Source organism: Aulonocara stuartgranti (genome assembly GCF_965226115.1).
Source record: "Aulonocara stuartgranti genome assembly, chromosome: 7".
NCBI lineage: Eukaryota > Metazoa > Chordata > Actinopteri > Cichliformes > Cichlidae > Aulonocara > Aulonocara stuartgranti.
This window is the reverse complement of record NC_138945.1, coordinates 41,184,141-41,207,125: the sequence shown is the minus strand read 5'-3', so window position 1 is coordinate 41,207,125 and position 22,985 is coordinate 41,184,141. Positions and strand designations below refer to the sequence as shown.

The 22,985-nt window shown below is 44.8% G+C and overlaps 1 protein-coding gene across 4 annotated transcripts; it reads left to right on the top strand.

Annotated features, from left to right (window-relative positions):
* Positions 1-76: 76 nt before the first annotated feature.
* On the top strand, positions 77-22,965 carry LOC309711910 (caspase-7-like). Of its 4 annotated transcripts, none has more exons than XM_082542461.1 (7): positions 77-97; positions 15,671-15,733; positions 20,310-20,449; positions 20,592-20,796; positions 21,438-21,601; positions 21,712-21,838; positions 22,499-22,965. In XM_082542461.1, the coding sequence occupies exons 4-7, from the start codon at positions 20,670-20,672 to the stop codon at positions 22,810-22,812; spliced, it is 732 nt and encodes a 243-aa protein (XP_082398587.1). In that variant the 5' UTR covers positions 77-97; positions 15,671-15,733; positions 20,310-20,449; positions 20,592-20,669; the 3' UTR covers positions 22,813-22,965. The 4 variants fall into 4 exon arrangements, with proteins under 4 accessions (XP_082398587.1, XP_082398589.1, XP_082398588.1 ...); XM_082542463.1 differs by lacking the exon at positions 77-97 and adding an exon at positions 106-212; XM_082542462.1 differs by lacking the exon at positions 77-97 and adding an exon at positions 15,376-15,450.
* Positions 22,966-22,985: the final 20 nt, after the last annotated feature.

Below are 22,985 nucleotides of genomic sequence, written 5' to 3'. Positions count from 1 at the left end.
CCCCCCCCTCCCAAAATGGTTTGGGAGGGGGGGGGGGGGGGGGGCTCTAGCGCCGTTGCTGCCAGAGCGATGGTGGCTGAGACGCAGCGGAGCAGAGGTGTGAGTGCCTGGCTTAAAACAGGACATATTAGCTGCATTTAACCTTCTGTTACTCTTTATATAGTTGGTAGGAGTCAGACCATGTTTCTTTTTACTGAAAAACATTACACCAGGTAACCAGGGTGTAAAAAAACTTGTTTTCCAGCGATGTTTGCTACCCTACAATTTGTCCTACACTGCAGTAAAATCAGTGACTGTTCTGAAGGCAGGACTGTGATGCAGTTTTCTGCCTCGCCACTAGAGGGCGCGGCCGTTTTGTGAGTAATGTTTGACTGGGATGGAAAATGGTGTTCATGAAGGCAGTGTGAATCACAAGTTATGCTCGGGAGCAGTTTATGTGGGTTCAATGAGAGTGTGCGTCCATAAGACTGAACCACACACACACACATACCCACACCCACGCTAAATCTGCCATTAAAGAGCTGAACGATCATCCCCTGTCCTCGTTAATTTCTGGAGGGTCATAGTGGCACTTGACCTGTGCACACCCTGCGATCACCACCGTAGAACTGAACCTCATATCAGAAATCATCATAACAAAATTGGTCCTTCGAGCCGGATAGGTGATTACAGAGTGAAGATGGATTATGACCCCCAGAGAGCAGGTGCACGTCCACGGAGGGCTGTGCGACCACCAGGATGGATGACTCAGTATGAAGGCTACACACTGCCACCCACTGCTACATTGGAGCAACAGCAGACTAGAGAGGGATACGCCAAGATGACGCCCCTCACCCAGACTCCTGGTTCTATTGGAGCTGCAGGACAGACTCCAGTGTCATCCAGCATCCCTCAGGAGTTCATGAACATTGTGCAGCAACTGCAGGAGGACAACAGGCAACTTCAGATGATGGTAGGAGACATGAGGAGGCAGATGGATCGTAATGTCAGCACGTTGGAATCCACCCGCTTACGTTCTGCCCAGCAACCAGGGGGCTACATTTCAGCTGATAACACTTGGGTCTCCACACCTCTAACTACACAGCCTTTTCCCCTGAGACCAGAGCAGCACAATATATCCTACACACAGGATGCAGCTGAAGAATGGCCAGTACCACCACCTCCAGTTTTTCTCCCAAGAGATCATCCTGATCTACCAGAGGTACAGTCTGTTCCACCTCCACCGCTACCAGCCATTGCACAAGAGCTTAGCCAACGCTTACAAGAGCTACAGTTACAGCAACCCTCAGCCACTGAAGCTCCTGAGTTTCAGCCTCGTGCGCCACAGTCCACCCCCTTATCTCAATCACTAGCTGGACCTAGTTTCGACGCGAACATGCTCCCCCCAGAACAAATGCTGGCTCCCACTACAGCCATAGGTGTAAAGGAGAAGACCTACAGAGGACCATCGCCCTCCATCCCAGAGTTCACGCAGGGTGATCCCAGGCAGTTTGCTAGATTAAGGCTTGCCCTAGACAATATTCTCCCCTTTGATGCAACGGAGAGGTTCAAATATCAGGTCTTATGTGACCACCTTAAATTTGAGGAAGCTCTTTTAATTGCTGACTCCTACAGTAACTCACCTCACCCCTACTCTGACACGATGGCCTCGCTCATTAAACATTACGGTCAGCCGCACCAGCTGTCACTGCAGAGGATAGCAGAGCTTATGGATGAGCCCAGCATCCGCCCAGGTGACACAACTGGATTCAGAAGGTTTGCACTGAGAGTCCGTGCTCTGGTCGGCATGTTAGAGCAACTTGGGGAAGATGGACACATAGAGCTGCAATGCGGGTCTCATGTTGCTAGACTGACACGAAAGCTACCCCAAGACCTACGTGCTGCTTTCCGCCGCTACCTTTACCCACAGAAAGATGGAATACCATCATTGAGAGACTTTGCAGAGTGGCTGGAGTATGAGCTGGTCATTCAAGAGGGCGGAGATCACACAGAGAAGGTAGAGGAGAACTCGAGAGACAGGAGCAGCATGAAAAGAGATAAACGAGCCACCAAAAGGACTACCACCGTGCTGCATGGTGCAACACACAACACTGCCCCCCAAAGGTCCTCAGCCACAACCCCTTCCACTTCTGAGGTCCAAGACAAGCACACAGCTTATTGTCCATATTGTAATAACACTCTGCACTTCCTAGATCAATGTGTCAACTTCAAGATGCTGACTAAGGAGCAGAAATCAACTTGGATTAAGTCCAACAATCGCTGCTGGCGTTGTGGGCGGCACCACCAGGCCGCTCAGTGTCGACTTAAAGTGCAGTGTAAGACATGCAGGGGAAAACACCTAGAGGCCCTGCATGAAGTGAATCTCAGACCTGCTGCACCCAATCCACCAATGGAACACGTCGCTGAGCTGGGGAGTAAACCATCTACTGAGGTACTTTATCTAGACCGGCGTGCTGGCTGTAGCCAAGTACTTCTGAAAATAACCAAAGTGCTGCTGCAGAACGGTGAGCACACCCTGGAGACATTCGCCATATTGGATGATGGATCTGAGAGGACGATCCTTCTCCCTGAGGCCACTCAAAGACTGCAGTTACAGGGCACGGCAGAGAGTCTTACTCTACGTACGGTGAGACAAGGATTGAGAACCTTGCATGGCGCATCAGTGACAGTCAAAGTCTCCCCTGCCAGCCAACCATCCAGAACATTCACCATTGAGAGAGCCTTCACAGCAGATGACCTAGGCTTGGCTGAACATTCCTACCCTGTGAAGGCACTTCAACAGAAATATAGACACTTGAGAAGGCTTCCCTTGCAGCCCTTCACAAATGCCCAGCCACTCCTTCTGATCGGCTCTGACTGTCCTCACCTAGTAACGCCCATCAAACCTGTGCGCCTAGGCTTACCTGGAGGACCAGCTGCAGTCAAGACTAGACTTGGTTGGGTACTACAGGGACCAATCCCCTCCCTTAAGCACTCTGCTCAACCACAACAGTGCCTCTTCCTCTCAACTGCCTCTCCTCAATCAGAGCTTCATAGTCAAGTAGAGAGGCTTTGGCAACTTGACACTCTCCCATATCGAAGTGAGAAACTAGTGACATGGTCTCGGAGGGATGAGCAAGCTATGAGGCTTTTGGAGGCAAAGACGACAAGACTGAATGTCGAGGGAGTAAACAGATGTTCAACTCCCCTTCTGCGTGTCAGTGATATGCCTACACTCCGGGTGCCACCTGAAGCAGTACTCCCCAATCTACGTGGCACGGAGAAGCGCCTCAGTCGAGACCCAGAGAAGGCTAAAGCTTATCAAGCGGAGATGGCAAAGTTGATAGCAGCAGGCTATGTCAGAGAAATCAGTGAGGAGGAAATGAGGGCCTCCACAGAATCATGGTTCATCCACCACATGGTGACACACAACGGAAAGAACCGTGTGGTGTTTAATTGCTCATTCACCTATAGGGATCAGAACCTCAACGAGCTGCTTTTACCAGGCCCGAACCTGGGGGCCTCTCTTCTTGGTGTGCTGCTACGCTTCAGAGAACGCTCCATCGCAGTTAGCAGTGATATCAAGGGGATGTTCCACCAGGTGAGACTACTGCCTGAGGACCGGCCACTACTACGTTTCCTCTGGCGCGATCTGCAAAGAGACACCCATCCCAAGGTGTATGAATGGCAGGTGCTCCCCTTTGGGACAACATGCTCACCGTGCTGTGCAATTTATGCACTCCAGCGACACGTCCATGACCACAGTGACCAGGGAGATGACGTGCGTGACTCCATTGAGAAGTATTTTTATGTTGACAACTGGTTACAGAGCTTCTCTTCTCCAGATGTGGCCACAGAGGTTGTGGACAAACTACGGTCACTATTATCGGAGGGAGGATTTGAGCTCAGACAGTGGGCCAGCAGCACCCCAGATCTCATCAGCCATCTACCAAAGGAAATAAGATCGGAGAGCAGCGTACAGTGGCTGAATCAAACTGATATGGACCCTCAAGAACCTGCTCTAGGTTTGCGCTGGATGTGCTGCTCTGACACTCTGCACTACAAGTCCATGCAGTTGGAGAGGAATCTTCCTACCATGAGAAACATCTACCGGGTTCTGGCGAGTCAGTATGACCCACTAGGGTTTCTCGTCCCCTTCACAACGAGGGCGAAGGTACTAGTCCAGCAGCTGTGGGACAAAAAGCGTGAGTGGGATGACCCCCTGTTACCAAGTGACCTGCTCTCGGCATGGAACGAATGGGAGGGTGAGCTGCAACATCTGGACGACATTAGTCTACAACGTTGTTATGTAAGCCCAGAGCTGGACAAATCTGACAGTAGGCGTGAGTTGCACATCTTCTGCGATGCATCTCAACAGGCATATGGAAGCGTTGCCTACCTACGGACGGAAGATGCTGCTGGAAAGGTGGAAGTTGCTTTCCTGACTGCCCGCTCTAGGGTGGCCCCTAAACGGCAGATGTCCATGCCACGTCTGGAACTATGTGCAGCCTTGACTGGAGCTCAACTTGCTAGCCTGCTGACCAAAGAGCTCACCCTACCACTATGCAGAGTGGTGTTATGGACAGACTCCACCACTGTCCTAACATGGATCCAGTCAGAGTCCTGTCATTTCAAGGTGTTCGTGGGAACTCGGATAGCTGAAATCCAGGAACTGACAGACAGCCAGTCTTGGCGTTATGTGACAACATATGACAATCCGGCAGATGATCTAACTAGGGGTAAAAGGCTACAAGACCTCACAGTCCAGTCATGTGGGCCCCCGTTTCTGCAGCTACATCGAGACCAGTGGCCAGAGCACCCAGCCACACCATGTACAGACTTTGCTGAGGAGCAGCGTAAACCAATAACTTGCTTAGCTGTGTCTACTGACTCTATCTCCCTGCCTGATGCACAGCAGTTTACCAGTTTTAGCAAGCTTTTGGAAGAAACAGCCAGGTGCCTTCACGGGGCGGCTGGTGACAATCTCACATCAGAGAACTACAAGGAGGCTGAGCTTATTCTGCTGAGAGCTGCTCAGAAAGACAGTTTCCCTGATGAGATCCAGTGCCTGACCACTGGGAAACCAGTTCTCTCATCCAGCCGTCTGTTTTGCCTAGACCCGGAATTTGATAAGTCGCTTCAACTCATAAGAGTAGGTGGTCGTCTCAGACGATGCCATGATTTGGAAGCTGCTGTGATACATCCAGTAGTATTGGACCCTAAACATCCAGTCACCAGACTACTCATCCGACAGGCTGACAGTGATTTGAAACACCCAGGAGCAGAGAGATTGTTTGCAGAGTTGAGAAGGAAATACTGGATTCTTCGCGGCCGTGAAGCCGTAAGAAGCGAACAGCGCTCCTGCCCTGAGTGCCAAAAATGGAGAGCCCAACCTGCCAACCCAAAGATGGCTGACCTTCCCCTTGCACGCCTACGATTACATCAGCCAGCCTTCTTCTCAACAGGCATCGACTGCTTTGGGCCAATGTGTGGTGGATCATAAATTTGATTAGTTTTGAAGTTGTACATCTCTGTTCCTTATATTTCATGTGATGCCCTTATTAATGTTTTATTTGTTGCTTTGACTGTTTTCGAATAGAATATGCAGTGGGAATATAGAGGGAGATAAGCAGTGAAAGTTTTGCCTGGGTTGATTGTGCGTCGATCCATTGTTAATGCCTCAGGGCTCCAGTAGGTGGGTTCGCGCGCTTCCTCCTTCACTCAATACAGACGAGTGAGAGCTGCGTGTCTGTGCCGTTCTTTCACCTCTCCTCACTATTTCCCCTGTTTAAGGTAACTGTCATGCACAAATCTGTATAAATGTGTGTTACTGTTGATTATTACATTGTTATCATTGTTCATTGTAGCGGAAGATGTGAATTGCAGACTATTTTGCTGAGAAGTTCCAGTTAATCTCTGTTGCTGCGTATGCTAGTTTTCGCTATTACTCCGCCATATTGTGTGAAGATTTTTCTGTTACGATCTGTATAAGTTAACTACTGAAAGACATGCAGTACTTAAAGTATTATTTCATTGCTGTGAAAAGTTAGTGACTGTGTCAGCTAACATGTGCGAGTTAAAAAGATGTTTTTGTCTAATGCTACAGTTCAGTTATCTAAAGTATTCTCATCAGCTAATGCAGCGAACAATAGTAACTTAGTTTGGATACAGTTGTCCTGAGACTGAGTGCATCCATAAGAATATTGTTTTGGTTGTATTGCTTCTGAAACTCAATACAGACGAGTGAGAGTGAGAGCTGCGTGTCTGTGCCGTTCTTTCACCTCTCCTCACTATTTCCCCTGTTTAAGGGCACAACATTTGGAGGCACCGCTGGGATGATTGATTCGAGGACCATCCCTGACCTGTAAGAGAAATCCTCTCGTTGATCATCCCCCCAGACGACCCAGGTATCAGAAAGGAGCATAGTAAAGCAGCAGAGACATCGCTAGACCTACGTTGGTATCTGTATCCTGAAGTGAAAAAGTGGCCACTAGGGGGCAGTAAAAGCCAACTAAGTCTGATCATTTCTCAACTGACTGCTTGTGCTAACTCCTCTGACAACATGGAGTCTGAATTAGAAAAGCTTCAGCTGGAGATTAAAGGAACACTGTATCAACTGACTTTAGAGCAGCTGACTAAATTATGTGATGTACTTCAAATCTCAGGACCAGGAAAAGAGTTTGTGATTAATAGAACGCGCAGTCAGCTAGTCTCGCATTTAGTTAAGCACCTTGAACGCACAGAGCTGGCTACCCGAGAGGACGAAGGTATGTCAGAACTTCTTAATGTCCAGGACATTATAAGTGACATACAAATGGATAAAAAACAAGGTGTGAATGAAACAGTGGATCCAGCTGTTCAGGACCAGGAAAGTAGCCAGGAGGAGATAGAGACATTAAGACTGCTCTTACAACAAAAAGAGGGTGAAATGCATGACTTGATGAGGAATAGCATGAATCCTGCCTTAAGTCCTCGCACCCCAGTGAGAAACATTGTTCCAACAGCACCAAACAGTTCCATGTGGCGCAAAGATTTTAAGATATCAGGCCAAATAGGAGAGCCGGGGCAAAAAGACAGGCTGACATTCTCCAGTCTGGCGAGACAAATTGAAAGCGGGATCAATAGAGGCTACCCAGAATCAGAAATCACTGATGCTGTAATTCGTGCTATCACGCCAGGCTTGCAGCTAAGGAGTTATCTTGAAGGAAAAGAAAACCTCACATTACCTGCTCTTAGGAGAATCCTCAGGTCTCATTACCAGGAGAAAGGTGCCACAGAGTTATACAAACAACTTACCTCTGAGGTTCAGAGTAGTAAAGAGACACCCCAAAATTTCTTGATCAGGACAATGGACTTGAGACAGAAAATCCTGTTTGCTTCTCAGGAAGTTGAGTCCAGTCTAAAGTATGATCCAGCACTAGTCCAGAGCCTTTTTATGCATACTGTCCTGACTGGCCTTCAGAATGACAATATTAAAAGTGACCTGCAACCTTACCTCCTGCAAACAAATACTTCAGATGAGTTGTTGCTCGAGAAGGTAAATATTGCAGTCGCAAATGAAAAGGAAAGACAGGACAAAAAGAAACATGCCGCTCCATCACGAGTAACAGCTGTAAATACTGTCCAGTCTAATGATTCCCCAGTGGGAAAGAGAAGCACAGCTCAAGAGAAACCAGCCCCTCCACCCCCTGATCTTCTAACAGAAATAAAGGAAATGCGTGCTGACATGGTGCTGCTGAAAGACTTGAGGGCTGAAGTTTCCCAAATCAGAGAAACCATTCAAAAGACAACCCCAGCACCTCAGCAGCCTTTCCCCATTAAGGCTGAACAAAACTGCATGCCATTTTACCACCAGCACCCTCCTGCAGCAGCACAGGAACACCACCCAGCACATGGACCTGGACATGTGTATGGGACAGCACAGTTTCAACAAAGATTCGCACCACAGCGATATTATCCCTCACCAAGTCACCGTTCCAGATGTTTTGCATGTGTGCAGGCAGGTGAGGCATATTGCCAGCATTGTTTTAGGTGTGGGAGTAGTGAGCATTTCCGTGCAAGTTGTAAAGCACCTAGACTGACAAAATCAGATAAAGGGAGCCCTTTAAACTAAGGGAGGTTGCTCCCACGGGACATGGGGCAACCGACAGCATTGAAAAGTCCCAATATTGTGCTAACTGTGAGGGAAAGGAAGAGAGTATGAAGTTAAAATGTTGTTCTGTTTGTAAAATAACATTGTACTGCTCAAAAGACTGTCAAGAGACACACTGGTCTGTGCACAGAAGGTACTGTAAGCCACATACATGTTCATCTATTAAGAAACAGGAAACACAGTCAAGTTGCAAACCAAAGTGTAGGAAAAGAAGTAATCCAGTGAAGATGCCTACTGTAAAAGAGCTTGTAGGAGAGAAATGTCTTATTCAGTGCTTTCTGCACAACCAAAGAATCCAGGCACTTTGGGACACAGGTTCACAAATTTGTGCTGTAGATGCGGCCTGGAAACAGACCCATTTGCCTGATGTCCAACTAAGAGATATAGCAGAACTAGTAGACCCACTTGAACCACTGCAACTTGAAGCAGCCAATGGGACGGAAATACCATATATTGGTTGGCTCGAGGTAAGCTTCAGACTTGCTGCTAATGATAAAGATCTGCTAATACCTGTGTTAGTGTTAAAAGGCAACCAACAGTCATGCCCCATAATTGGCTTCAATGTGATTTCACACCTAGTTGCAAACAGAGTACAGGATAAGACAAACACTAAGAATAAAGAGAAACTCATGAAAACAGTAAAAGTAGCTTTTCCTCACCTCAGAAAGAGTAGGGCAAGAGCTTTTGTTAATGCAGTGACAGTGGGACAGCCATGTGAGCACAGTGTAAGAACAACAAATGAGAGGAGTTGAAGTGCCTAAACAGAGTTCCGTCCAAATAGAGTGTCGTGTGCAAGCCCCGCCTTTCAAAGAAGATAGAACCCTGATCTTCGAGCCTCATGAGAACCCACAGTGGCCTGAAGGACTCGAGTTCTGTGATACCCTTGTTTTAGTAAAGACTGGTATGACACCAAAAATTGTCATTAGTGTACAAAATCCCACCAGCCATGACATCACACTGCCAAGTAGGACTGTTATTGGAACTGTGCAGTCTGTTGCATCAATATATCCTACTAATGTATTCAAAACTGACTGCCTCCCTACTGCATCAGTCCGTCCCATCCAGGCTAAGAGCTCAGGTGAGAACACACCTAAAAGTGAACAATGGGACCCACCTGTTGACTTGACTCACCTGAATGACCACCAGAGACAAGCTGTTAGTCAGATGTTAAGAGAAGAGTCAGAGTCATTCTCTAAATCTGATGATGACATAGGCTGTGTTGAAAACTTGCAAATGAACATTTCGTTGAAAGATAATGAGCCAGTCACACGGACTTATCTCTCTGTCCCAAAACCCTTGTATCAGGAAATGAAAAACTACCTACAGGACCTAATAGCTCAGGGGTGGGTGGAAAAATCGAACTCATCTTACTCCTCTCCAGTAGTCTGTGTGAGAAAAAAAGACGGTACATTGCGCTTGTGTATTGACTACCGAGAGCTGAATAGGAAGACTCACCCAGACCGCCACCCCATTCCCAGAGTACAAGACATCATGGACAACTTAGGTGGCAACACTCTCTTTTCTCTACTGGACCAGGGTAAAGCATACCACCAGGGGTTCATGGGCAAAGACAGTAAACACCTAACAGCTTTTGTGACCCCCTGGGGCCTGTATGAGTGGGTCAGAATCCCATTTGGACTGATGAATGCTCCGGCAGCATTCCAACGCTGCATGGAGGAGTGCTTAGAAGGGTTAAGGGATGAAATATGTGTGCCTTACCTCGATGATGTCCTTGTCTTTAGCAGAACGTTTGAGGATCATGTTGAGGATGTCAGGAAAGTGCTGCGCCGACTCAGGGAGTACGGAATCAAACTCAAACCAAGGAAGTGTGACCTGTTTAGGACAGAAGTGAGGTACCTTGGCAGGATTGTGTCAGCAGAGGGAAGCAGGATAGACTCCACAGACACTGCTGCTGTAACAGCTTTGAAAAACAAACAGCCAGGTACTGTTGGTGAACTAAGAGCAATGTTGGGCCTACTAAGTTATTACAGACAATACGTCAAGGATTTTGCCAGAATTGCAAATCCTCTGTATGACTTGCTCAAGGGACCTGCAGATGCTGAGACCCAGCGAAACACAAGATTAAAGTGGCAAACAAAGCGAAACAGGTGTAGTGTCCCTTCGAGTACACCTATTGAGTGGACCGACATGCACCAGTTAGCACTAGAGCAGCTGATAGACTGTCTAACTCAGCCCCCTGTTCTAGGCTTTCCAGAATTTTCACAGCCATTCACCCTTCACACTGATGCGTCAAACCAGGGATTAGGCGCCGTGTTGTACCAAAAGCAGAATGGAAAGCTTCGTGTGATTGCTTATGGTTCCCGCACTTTAACTGCAGCTGAGAAGAATTACCATCTCCATTCAGGCAAGTTAGAGTTTCTTGCTCTCAAGTGGGCTATCACAGAAAAATTCCGTGATTACCTATATTATGCACCATTCTTCACCGTGTACACCGACAATAATCCACTTACCTATGTACTGTCCACTGCCAAACTGAATGCAACAGGGTGTCGATGGGTAGCAGAACTGGCAGATTTTCACTTCACAATTAAATATCGCCCTGGTAAAGAAAATGTGGACGCAGACAGCCTCTCCAGGATGCCAGTAGACATGGAAACGTTTATGAATGAATGCACAGAGGAAATGGCATACGATGTAATTGGAGCAACCACACAGGCAGTGGAAAGGCAGGATGACTCCAACGTGTCATGGTCCATGGGTGTCTCAGTCAGGTGTTCAGCCATGGCCACAGATGTTTCCATCATTCCACTGACAAAAGGCCAGATCAAACAGGACCAGAGAAGTGATCCGACTATTGGACCTGTAACTCAGTGTAAACTAACACAGGAAAAACCATCACGTTCAGAACTAAGAAAACTCAGCCCACAGGTCATATGTCTCCTGAGGGAGTGGGACAAATTGGAGATGGATGAGAATGGGATCTTGCACAGGAAAACAGCAAACAGAAAACAGTTGGTCCTACCAGAAATACACAAAAGTACTGTACTAAAGGAGCTACATGATGAAATGGGCCATCAAGGTGTAGAGAGAACATTGTCACTGATACGGGACCGGTTTTACTGGCCCTATATGCAACGGGAAGTAGAGGATTATGTGACCAGAAGGTGTGTTTGCATAAAACAGAAGAAGCCGTGTTATGAGAGCAAAGCACCACTGACTAATATTGTCACTACTCACCCATTTGAACTTGTCTCAATTGATTTCCTGCACCTTGACAAGTGCAAAGGGGGTTATGAATACATCCTTGTAGTCATTGACCATTTCACACGCTTCGCCCAAGCGTATGCCACAACTTCCAAATCAGGTAAAACGGCTGCAGACAAAATCTTTAATGACTATGCTTTAAGATTTGGCTTTCCAGCACGAATACATCATGATCAAGGTGCTGAATTTGAAAATCATCTGTTTGCACAACTAAAAAACTACTGTGGAGTTGCTGGGTCCAGGACTACTCCCTACCATCCCCAAGGGAATGGACAAGTGGAGCGATTTAATAGGACACTACTCCAGATGCTGAAAACACTCTCACAGAGTCAGAAAACTAACTGGAAGGACTCGCTTAACAAACTGATTTATGCCTATAATTGTACCCGCAGCGAGGTAACTGGATTTTCCCCTTTTTACTTGTTATACGGACGCTCCCCACGATTGCCAATCGACATGCTGTTCAGCTTGACCTCAGAACAAGGAGATGGCAATCATCATGACTACATGGTAAAATGGAAACAAGGCATGGAAGAAGCATATGAGATCACGAGAGAAAATGCTCATAAAGCAGCTGTAAGAAGTAAAAGACATTATGACAGCAAGGTGAAGAGCTCAGTATTACAGCCAGGTGATCGTGTTTTAATAAGGAACATGACACCTCGAGGAGGTCCAGGCAAGCTGAGGAACCACTGGGAGGATGTGGTTCACACAGTCGTTCGTCAGGTCAGCAGAGATATCCCAGTTTATGAACTCAGACCTGAGAAAGCAAAAGGGAGATCAAGGATATTGCATCGCAATCTTCTTCTGCCATGTGACCATCTGCCTGTTGAAACTGGAGTGCGACCACGAACAAGAAAAAGAGCCGTGGAGACAAGTGAGGAAGTGGAACAAGCTGAGGAAGAGGATGACGATGATGAGTACTATCCAGTGTCATCTCAGCAGCCATTTGAGCCACTTTACCCTCCGACACTGAATCCTATGAGCACTGATGAACCAGCCAAACACCTTCAAACAGTGGAAAACATGTCATCTGAGCCAGAGAATGAACATGAAGTACTGAACCAATGTGAACAACTACCCGACCAAGAGGAAAATTATGTCGAGGAACCATCAGTGGAGGAACCTGTTCCTGCACCTGTTCCAGACAAACACAGCAGGACCTGTGAGCAAGAGCATCAGCGACCGAGTAGAGAGCGCAAGCCACCAAAGATCTTCACATATGATCGGCTTGGTTCACCAGCTTGTTATAACCTGAGAACACCATCACATCATACACACTTCATGGTTCCACGGACTGTTCAGGCATACTGCCACTGATAACTGTATGGACTTGAGTGAAAAGAAACATTGTGATCACACACGAAACACATTACTGAACAGAGACAATGTACTTACACTCCACACCAACCACAAGGAAATGGACTGTTTAACACAGAATTCATATTCAAAGTGACTTTTGGACATTGAACTGATTCATATTGTGCTTGCAGCTTAACAGACACATCCAAAGCACACCACATGGCTACGGCCACTTGTATCACTCTCATGGACATTTGTCAAAGGAGAGAGTGACTGCTTTGACAAGCTGCACTAAAATGACTTTGTTCTCAAGCCAGCAGCAGACTGTGTTAATGTAACTGCATGGACACTGTAATTCATACAGACTGTATGAGAACACTGAAAGACTTTGGGTAATAACCCACACTAAAGAATGTATGAAAAGAGTTCCAGCTTGTGAAACTATTTTTGTAGAGTACATATAAGGTACAAGAAACAGTTATAGTATGCAATGGTTTATTGTATGTGGTTTTGGTGATATTAATGTTCATAACTCCACGTTTGTGCTAAATGTTAAACATTTGGATGTTGAGGACAACATCTATTCTGAGGGGGAGTATGTGGTGGATCATAAATTTGATTAGTTTTGAAGTTGTACATCTCTGTTCCTTATATTTCATGTGATGCCCTTATTAATGTTTTATTTGTTGCTTTGACTGTTTTCGAATAGAATATGCAGTGGGAATATAGAGGGAGATAAGCAGTGAAAGTTTTGCCTGGGTTGATTGTGCGTCGATCCATTGTTAATGCCTCAGGGCTCCAGTAGGTGGGTTCGCGCGCTTCCTCCTTCACTCAATACAGACGAGTGAGAGCTGCGTGTCTGTGCCGTTCTTTCACCTCTCCTCACTATTTCCCCTGTTTAAGGTAACTGTCATGCACAAATCTGTATAAATGTGTGTTACTGTTGATTATTACATTGTTATCATTGTTCATTGTAGCGGAAGATGTGAATTGCAGACTATTTTGCTGAGAAGTTCCAGTTAATCTCTGTTGCTGCGTATGCTAGTTTTCGCTATTACTCCGCCATATTGTGTGAAGATTTTTCTGTTACGATCTGTATAAGTTAACTACTGAAAGACATGCAGTACTTAAAGTATTATTTCATTGCTGTGAAAAGTTAGTGACTGTGTCAGCTAACATGTGCGAGTTAAAAAGATGTTTTTGTCTAATGCTACAGTTCAGTTATCTAAAGTATTCTCATCAGCTAATGCAGCGAACAATAGTGACTTAGTTTGGATACAGTTGTCCTGAGACTGAGTGCATCCATAAGAATATTGTTTTGGTTGTATTGCTTCTGAAACTCAATACAGACGAGTGAGAGTGAGAGCTGCGTGTCTGTGCCGTTCTTTCACCTCTCCTCACTATTTCCCCTGTTTAAGGGCACAACAAATGCAGGTGAAAGTTGGTCGGAGAAATGAAAAACGCTGGGGCCTGCTCTTCAAATGCTTGACGACTCGTGCCATTCATATTGAGGTGTTGTCTAGTATCAACACCGACTCATTTCTAATGGCATTAAGAAGATTTGTCTCTCGTCGTGGGAAACCAGCTGAGATACTGTGTGACCAGGGAACAAATTTCCGAGGTGGGGATCGGGAGCTCCAGGAAACTTTCAAAGCCCTGCATCCCTCTTTACAAGGCAAGTTAGCAGAGCAGCAGATCAAGTTTCGATTTAACCCTCCCAGTTCTCCCCACTTTGGAGGATCCTGGGAGCGAGAGATCAGGTCCATAAAGGCAGCTCTGGCCTCCACATTGGGCTCACAGGTTGTAAAAGAGGAAATACTCCAAACAGTGTTGATCGAGATCGAGGAAATACTCAACTCGAAACCTTTGGGGTACGTGTCATCAGACGTGGCTGACCCAGACCCCATTACCCCAAATTTGTTGCTGATGGGGCGGCTAGACCCTTCCCTACCCCAAGTGATATACCACGACTCAGAGCTCATTGGACGACGATCATGGAGGACCTGTAAGGTGTTATCCGATCGCTTCTGGACACAGTTCATACGCCACTACCTGCCTACACTGCAGACACGGTCAAAGTGGCAGAAAGACACTGCTCCGATCCAGCTGGGCACTGTGGTGATGATAGTGGATCCCCATCTTCCCAGAGCATCATGGCCTGTTGGGAAGATCAACAGGGTATTCCCCGGAGCTGATGGTTTGATCCGATCTGCAGAAGTGGACGTAAAGGACCGTACCTACGTACGCCCAGTGAGCCGCCTTATTCGACTACCTGCAGTACCAGAACAAAATGGACAGTAAATGACATTCTGCAAACTTGCGAGGGCAAGTTTGGGGGCGGCTGTTCTGAAGGCAGGACTGTGATGCAGTTTTCTGCCTCAGTGACATTTGAAAACCTAAAACTTAAAATTGTCCGTAGCCTGCTGTTGTTACCACTGTCCTGTTTTAAATCGATACTAACTAGCTAACTGACCGAATGCCCATTAACCTTAGAACTCCTGTTGTGTGTGTGTGTGCGTGCGTGTGTGTTTTGGGGCCACCCTGGGGCGCACACATGTCAGTGCGCCCCAGGGTGGCTGTGACTACAATGTAGCTTGCCAGCACCAGTGTGTGAATGTGTGGATGACTGGATGCGTAAAGCGCTTTGGGGTCCTTAGGGACTAGTAAAGCGCTATACAAATACAGGCCATTTACCATTTTTTTTGTACAGAGAGACAGCCAGGTTCATAATGGATATAAGGAAGTTGTTTTTGTTTTTTGTTTTGTTTTTTTTTAAAAGGAGCCACATTCAGGTAAAAGTGTAAAATCAAACGATCCGTCAATCAAGAATAATGTTGGATCAGTGTTTCAATATTTATATCTTTTATTAGATATTCATGTGGTTTGGTTATTTTCCTTTTGGTTGAAAGTAGACTGAGAGAGGACTTTGTGTTAGCGATTTTAATAGTATTTTTTCATATTAATGTAATTTATCATCTAACTGAATACAATCTATTTGTGTATGATTGTCAGTCCAAAGAGGGAGAGAGGAAAGAGGAGAACGTGAGGAGAAAGTACAAGGTCAGGAAGAACCAGGTAAGAAAACAGACAGGGAACAGTGACAGGCAAAACAGAAACTGTTAAACTGACAAAGAGAAAAAACCAGATTTTACTCAAACAATCTGGAAGTTGTGTCCTCCCTATATTAAAGCTGCTGTACAGAATCTGCAAAACAAACTGGGTTGAAACATTTGACCCTCTTTAACAACATTCCAATATAACATTATCATTGATTGGGGAGATTAAAATTAATAATATATTTTTATGTGGTTCAACCACAACTCTACTAAAACCTCAGCCAGTAATAGGTAGGCCAACTTTTGGACTGTCCAGTTGTCTGTATGACTGCTGCAGTACGTGCGCCACATTTGCGCACTATCAGAAAGAGCCAAACGGCCCTGGTGGAGTGAGGAGCTGTAAAGAGAAGTGCTCTGTTTCTAAAAATGTTAAACTTTTTACAGTGTGTACCACCTGAAAGTACCACTATGAAAGCATGAAACCCATAAATCTTACAACACAAAATTTGTATTATTAAATTAGATTTTTATTTGTAATAATTTATTCTGTTTTGGGAGTGTTTTTTATGTATCTGTATTATATTATACATACACATTAAAAGTGAATCTCTGTCCAAACAATGCACTCAGTTTACTTTTTACTCACTATGAGCATCACTCATTATTCTCCCCCAGTAATTAAGGTTAGGATATGTTTTCTTTTTTATTCCAATCCATTCTTCTTTTGCAGCATTTAAATAACCTTGATCAGATTTGATGGTTTTGTTACAGACTTTTCAGAAAAGTGTTTTGCTTTTCTTTCACAAATATGGGGATTAAATTGTGTTAAAATGTACAAAACAGTGATGTCATGTTTTGAGACGAGGACCCAGGGACAGAGAGACTTGATGAATTTAAGAATCTTATGATTTATCTTGCCAGGCTGGGCAGCTCTCTGGGTGAAAAGCTCTAATCCTAGAATCGCCCCTGGTTAAGCGACTGGAAAAGAAAAATTTAATTTAATATATTTATTTATGTTTTTTTGTTCATTATTTGTTTGTATAATTGAAGACTGTTAAATGAAATTAATGAGTGGATTAATCCCAGATTATCCCAGATTAAGAAATTACATCATCAAAGCAGTGAAACATAATAACACATGCATAACAAATAATAAAGGAATTCAAGGATCAATAAAAAATGGAAACAATAAAACTACCTGAATAAATGAGTAAATAAAGAAATATTATAAAATAAATAAATACTTGAATAAATGAATGATAAAACGTTATAAATGTAATACAAATAATTGCAAATATGTAAATAAAGCAAATCAAGATATGAATCTTTTTCTTCTTCTTCCAAGTGCTTCCTTTAGGTGGTGCCACAGTGGATCATCTGCCTCCATCAATCCTTTCTGTTTGATTTATTTTGCCTGAAACAAATATTTAAATAACATCAGAATAACAAATAGATGGTTAAATTGATACATTTAAATATCTAAGGATTCCCAGAGTGTGGACCAAAGGTGCTGCAGGTGGGCTGCAGTAATAACTGAAGGTCATTGTAGTATTAATCATTTATCGCCAGCAGCGTGTGATTTTTATGTCATTTTAAATAAAAAATGTGTAATCACTGTGACAGAATTAAGATCTTTGATTGGGTCATAAATGTGTGGGACAGCAGCATTCTTGACTTTAGGAATGAGTGATCTAATTAAATAGTGAGGAATAGATAAATAGATAGAGGCCATGATGGAGGGGTCAATCAAATTAGATGTGTGGATGTTGGAGGATGAGATTCCCACAGAGGATCAGTTTGGAAATCAAGGCGGGAATTAAAAGAAAGACATACAGAGAGAAAGAAGGAAGAAGAAGACATAGAGTGAATATCTACAGAAATTAAACAATAAATAATTTTTTACTTAAATATTTTGGAGGGATATGCAAATGTCTATTTTTTTAATTATTTGTAAGGACTACATTTTGTATTTATAAATGATCAACTTCTTGTTTTTTCTACTGAATTAATGTTTTTTTCTGTTGTGTGTGGGAGCAGCCGACCTCATCGAGAATTTCCTTTGGGATGAAGTCTGATGAATTAAAATGAAATAAAGACGGGTGTTCGTGCACATATGTGAGCGTGTTCAAGGATTCCTGGAATGCTTTGATTTGTTTACGTGTTATTTTTTATGGACACCTTGTTCCCGTGTGCGGCAGGAAAAGCAGGTTTCCTCTGAGGCATGAGATGCTGATAGGTCAGGCGTGTGACCTGTGATCAAAGTTTACGAGCAGCTGACAGATTAATTCATGAGTGTGACTACAGCAGACAGCACAGCGCAAACAGCTACGTTCCTCACTCACTTCAATCTCTGCAGCAGTCAACCTTGTCCAGACTCCACCACATTACATCTGCATGAGTCAGTCTGTTCTTTATTTATAGAGTGTGTCTCATTACATGCAAACTCAACAAGCTTAAAAAATTAAATCATTGTTTTAATATAGTGCAAAATTACAACAACAGTCACATCAAGGTGCTTTACACTGTAAGCTAGAGACCCTACAACAATACAGAGAAAACCTATCAATCACACAACCCCCTGTGAGCAAGACTTTGGTGACAGTGGGAAGGAAAAAAATCCCTTTAAAGTGGAATAAACCTCTGGGAGAACCAGACTCAGAGAGGACTCTGCTGTAACTGGGGGTGAGGGGAGGAAGACAGGACAAAGACGCAGAACATAAAACCAAAAACCCCTTGTTATCTCGTAGGGACACTTTAACTTCCCCTCAGTTCATCTGCTGCCTGAAACATGAAGCTCAGATAGTCAGCAGTCAGTCAGTCCCGTCAGACACCCATAGACACTTCTTGACCGTGTTTGTGCTGCTGGAGCATTTTTAATGACTTCATCTGACCAATAATATGTCCGCTAGGGCTATGACCAAAATCTCATATCCTGATATAAAACATTTATCATCCCGACAATGATATATATGACAAAAATGTTAAATTTTCTTTAAATTCTGTGAATCCCGGGCAATTCAACTTGTGTGAAGTGTTTTCAGGTGGGCATCATGCACCCGGAGTTGAGTGTATCGACCGATGCGTGAAACAATGCATTTTTAGACATAGGTTGTAACAGCTCCAATTTTCTTTGTGATTATTTATTGCACGGGGAAAAGCCTGTTGTAACGTTTGAGTCTAAGGTTTATTTTCAGCACCAGACGGCTGTGTTTTGCTTCTCATCCATAAACTCTCCATACTCTTTCACATGATTCTTGCGTAGTGTCAGGGTTCTCGGTCGGTTCGACCCAGCATTTTGAGTTTATCATGTTTTGGTTTATTTTTGAATGATCGTTTTGTTACTCTTGTGCTTTGTTGATTATTATTAGAATTCTATCTTTCTGTTTATTCGTTTTCAAGGATTTGTTGTCTCATGTATAGTTTGAGTTCCATGTGTTATTTTCTGTCTGCCTCTCAGTGTTGAGTCTGTGTCTTTGTGTAGTGATTTCGTGTTTCCTGTTTTATTGTGAAGGTCTGCGTCTCATGTGAGTGTATTCAGTTTTACCTCCCTTGTCTCGTCTCGTTAATTACTTCCAGCTGTGTCCCCCACCTGTGTGTAATCGCCCTGTGTTTCTCTGAGTGTATTTAAGTCGTGTATTCTGTTGTAATAGTTGCTGGTCCGTCTGTCCATCCACCGTGTTTCATCTGTGTGTTCTCCCTGCTGTCCATCGTCATTTACCTCTACCAATCCTCCTTCATGTTTGTGTTCATGTTCAGTAGATTAGTTCTTTCCAGTATAGTTTAGCTTAATCTCTGTTTGCCATTTTTTCCCCTGTGCTTTGTGTTTCAATAAACCGCCTTCACATCTTCACGAGTGCCTGCAATTGGATCCTCCTTTATTTTTCCCCACACAGCTCATCTCACTCGCCGTGACACATAGGTGGTAGAAGAGGTTTGCCGTGTTTGAGTCTGAGGTGGGGACCAGTTTCATGCATAATTTGCATAGTACAGTTTTCTGGTCCGTGTCAGACTTTTCATAACCAAACCATGTCAATGCTACAGAGGGAGCCCCTCGTTTAGAAATAAGGTCCTCGATTTGTTTTGAATGGTCCTTCTGCTTGTCATCATTTCAGTTTATTATTTTTTATAAATCTCAACAGGATCTTCAGCTTCATTGTGAAAGGTTTATGTGGAAAACAAACAAATGGAAGGCGGAGCCACACAGTGGGTTTACCATCATTGTTGCTAACGACAACGCGTAAAAACAGTTGCGTAGTGTGGTTATTTTAAATATAAGAGAAAGAGAGAACTTAATATAGCCACTACAGGGACCTGATTTTAAACCATCTGTCTGGAGTTTTCAGGATCACTGAAAGATTCAGACGACCAAACAAACCCCACAGCCAGTGAAGTAGAATAAGGCAGAATAAAGTGGAAACACTCACTTTTATTTAGGTTTTTACTCACAGGGGTGGCAAAAGTCTTGCTTGGAGTGAAACAAGCTTTATTTGTAAAGATGACAAACACAAACTTCACATTTTTAGTAAAGTGTTTTTATTAAAATCAAAAATCATAAAAGGCTTTAAAAACTCCTCGATTGTTTTCTGTTACTGCAGGAAAATGTTTGTGTGCCGTGAAATGATGACATGTCATCCGTGAGTGGAACACACCTGGATATCTGGCACAGTGAGAAAAAACATGAAGTTGTGTAAGACTTGAGCACATAAGGCTGATAAGGCAGCAGAGGAAGTTCCAGGTAAGGTAAAGAGGTGTGGTCACACCTTTACAGCTCAGGGGCTCTTAAAGTACTTTCAGTGCAGAGCCAGGAGCTTAAATCTGACAGACACTCACAGAGACAGAGCTCAGCGGACCTCAGCTACATCACCATGTCCCAGCAGAGACGACCAGTGGGTGGGAAGGCTGAGGTGAACCGGGCAGTGGTGGTGTCCGTGGCCGAGTTTTACCCCGGGGTGAAGATGGGGAACAGGGCCGGAGCCAAGAGGGATGCCAAGAGGCTCCACAGTACCCTCAGCAGGCGGGGCTTTAAGGTGGAGTTGCACAGCGACCTGAGCGGCGCCGAAATCTACGAGCTGTTTGAGAAAGGTAACCAATCGCATCACCCCGAAAAGCCCACTTCCAACAATAAAAACAGGACGCAAAACATTCTAACTTTATTTAAACACAGCACAGAGACAAAATATTTAAATTGAGAGAGCTTTCAGCCAAGAACTCATTCATTTAAAAAAACAGCTGATGTCACAGAAACTCAGAGGGGGCGGGGCATCAGTGCCCACAGCAGGGCCTGCGTCTGTGAGCCCAGATAAGGAAACATTTGCAGCTCCATCTCCCTGACAGACACGCAGCTTTAACATTACAGTCTCTGTGTGTGTGTCCACACACACAGACACACCTCTGTTCTATTTACAGGTAAAGGTGAGGCTTACACTGCCCTGACACTCATTGGTGACATGCCAGCGCTGACTGATACATTTGTAATTATATAACATGTGAGGATGTGATTATATGAGTGTGTTTTACAGTGATGGTGATTAAACACTGTTACAACTGATTTCCACTCATAGATCAAACATAGGTCATAAAGTTTCATTAGTTTGAATCTTCTGCATGTGAACGTAAACACAGGCTGGCATACCTGCTGCCATGTATCCAGTGGTATGGCTGCTGTGAGAATGCTGACTGAGGGTCACTGACAGCACTACTGTCTGTTTGTGTCTGTTCTGCAGAGAGCAGGCGGCCCGTGAAGGACTGCTTCCTGGCTGTCTTGTCGTCTCACGGGGAGGAGGACTGCGTATTCGGAGCCGACGGCAAACCCGTCCGGCTGTCTCGGATCTTCGCATATTTTGACAACGAGTGCATGGAGAATAAGGCCAAAGTGTTCCTCATACAGGTAGGTGGCAGAAGGGCGAGGACAACATGAGTTTAGGTCGTGTCGAGGGAATCAAATGATCTGTTTTCTTCTGTGATGCTGAGGTCATCCTTTTGATGCTGTCTCTGCAGGCGTGTCGCGGAGACGCTCTGGATGATGGAGTGGAGGTGGACTCGGCCGGTGACGCCACCGACTGCAGCTTCTCCCTCCACCTCTCAGTTCCTGTAGATACAGCTGTGATGTATGCCACGCCCCCAGGTAAACACCAAGCCTTCAACAGACCACCACCACTACCCTCTAAACCTCCTCAGCGGCCACTCAGACCTCCTAAACTACCCTTCAAACCTCCTGACAGGCAGCATAACCATTTTATCCATCCCTAGAACCTCCACAGTTACCATGAAACATAGAAATTAAACCATCTTTATGACAACTGCAACACTTGCAATATGATCACATCTCTTCAGGGACTTTTAAGACCTACCAAAGGACTTCTAAACCTCCTTAGTAACCAGAGAAATCTTCTATACTACCCATTAACCTCCTCTATGACTACTGAAATCATTTTAACTGTTCATGGAATCTCCTCACCTGCCACAAAAGTGCCCAACTACCTGTAGACTCTCCCCAATTACTGCAGACCTCTAACTTCCTCTGAGGCCCGCATACCTTTCCAGCTGATCCTGGAGAACCTCCTTCATGACGCACAAACACATTAAAAAAAAAACCTCAGAGCTTTTTTGGTTGGCAGAAACCTTTATATGATGGTTGATACAACAACACAAGTCCGACTCCGGATACTAATAAATCGTGATTTTCTTTCTCAGTTATGTCCTCAGGAGCTCTCAGAATTCTTCAGAGGTTGTACGTGTTTAACCATGTCAGATTTCTCTGTTTACCTCCTCCTCTCTCCATCAGGTTACGGAGCCTTCATGAGCCCGCTTGGATCCGTCTTCCTTCAGACGTTCTGCACTTTGTTGGAGGACGAGGCCCATCAGAACCTGGAGCTGACTCGCCTGATGACCCGCCTCTCCCACAGGGTGGCCTACACCTTCCAGGCCAAAGGTCGTGAGCTGGGCGGGAAGAAAGAGATGCCGTGCTTCCTGACACGACTGACCAGAGAGGTGTTCCTGTCCTCAGAGTCAGAGAGAGCCGGAAAAGCAGAGGGAATCTCAGCCACATTACTGGTTGGTACTGAGAGCACCAGAACACGGACACCTTCCATCAGTTAGACCAAATCACGGCAGAGCACATGGAGGAATGGAAATGATCTTGTTTTTGTGTGGTGTCGTTCTAAAACTGTGTGAAGAAAATGTTTAGCATGTCCTGTACATATGTATGTATGCACTTTATTATTTATCTGCAAATACACAATGTTTGATACAGTCACGGGTCTGCTTGGTCT

Excerpts from the sequence above, each read along its gene's own strand:
- LOC309711910 (XM_082542460.1), top strand. The coding sequence starts at position 20,580 with ATGTCCCAGCAGAGACGACCAGTGGGTGGGAAGGCTGAGGTGAACCGG. Across the intron at positions 20,797-21,437 it reads CTACGAGCTGTTTGAGAAAG|AGAGCAGGCGGCCCGTGAAG; the intron begins GTAACCAATCGC and ends TCTGTTCTGCAG. Across the intron at positions 21,839-22,498 it reads GATGTATGCCACGCCCCCAG|GTTACGGAGCCTTCATGAGC; the intron begins GTAAACACCAAG and ends TCTCTCCATCAG.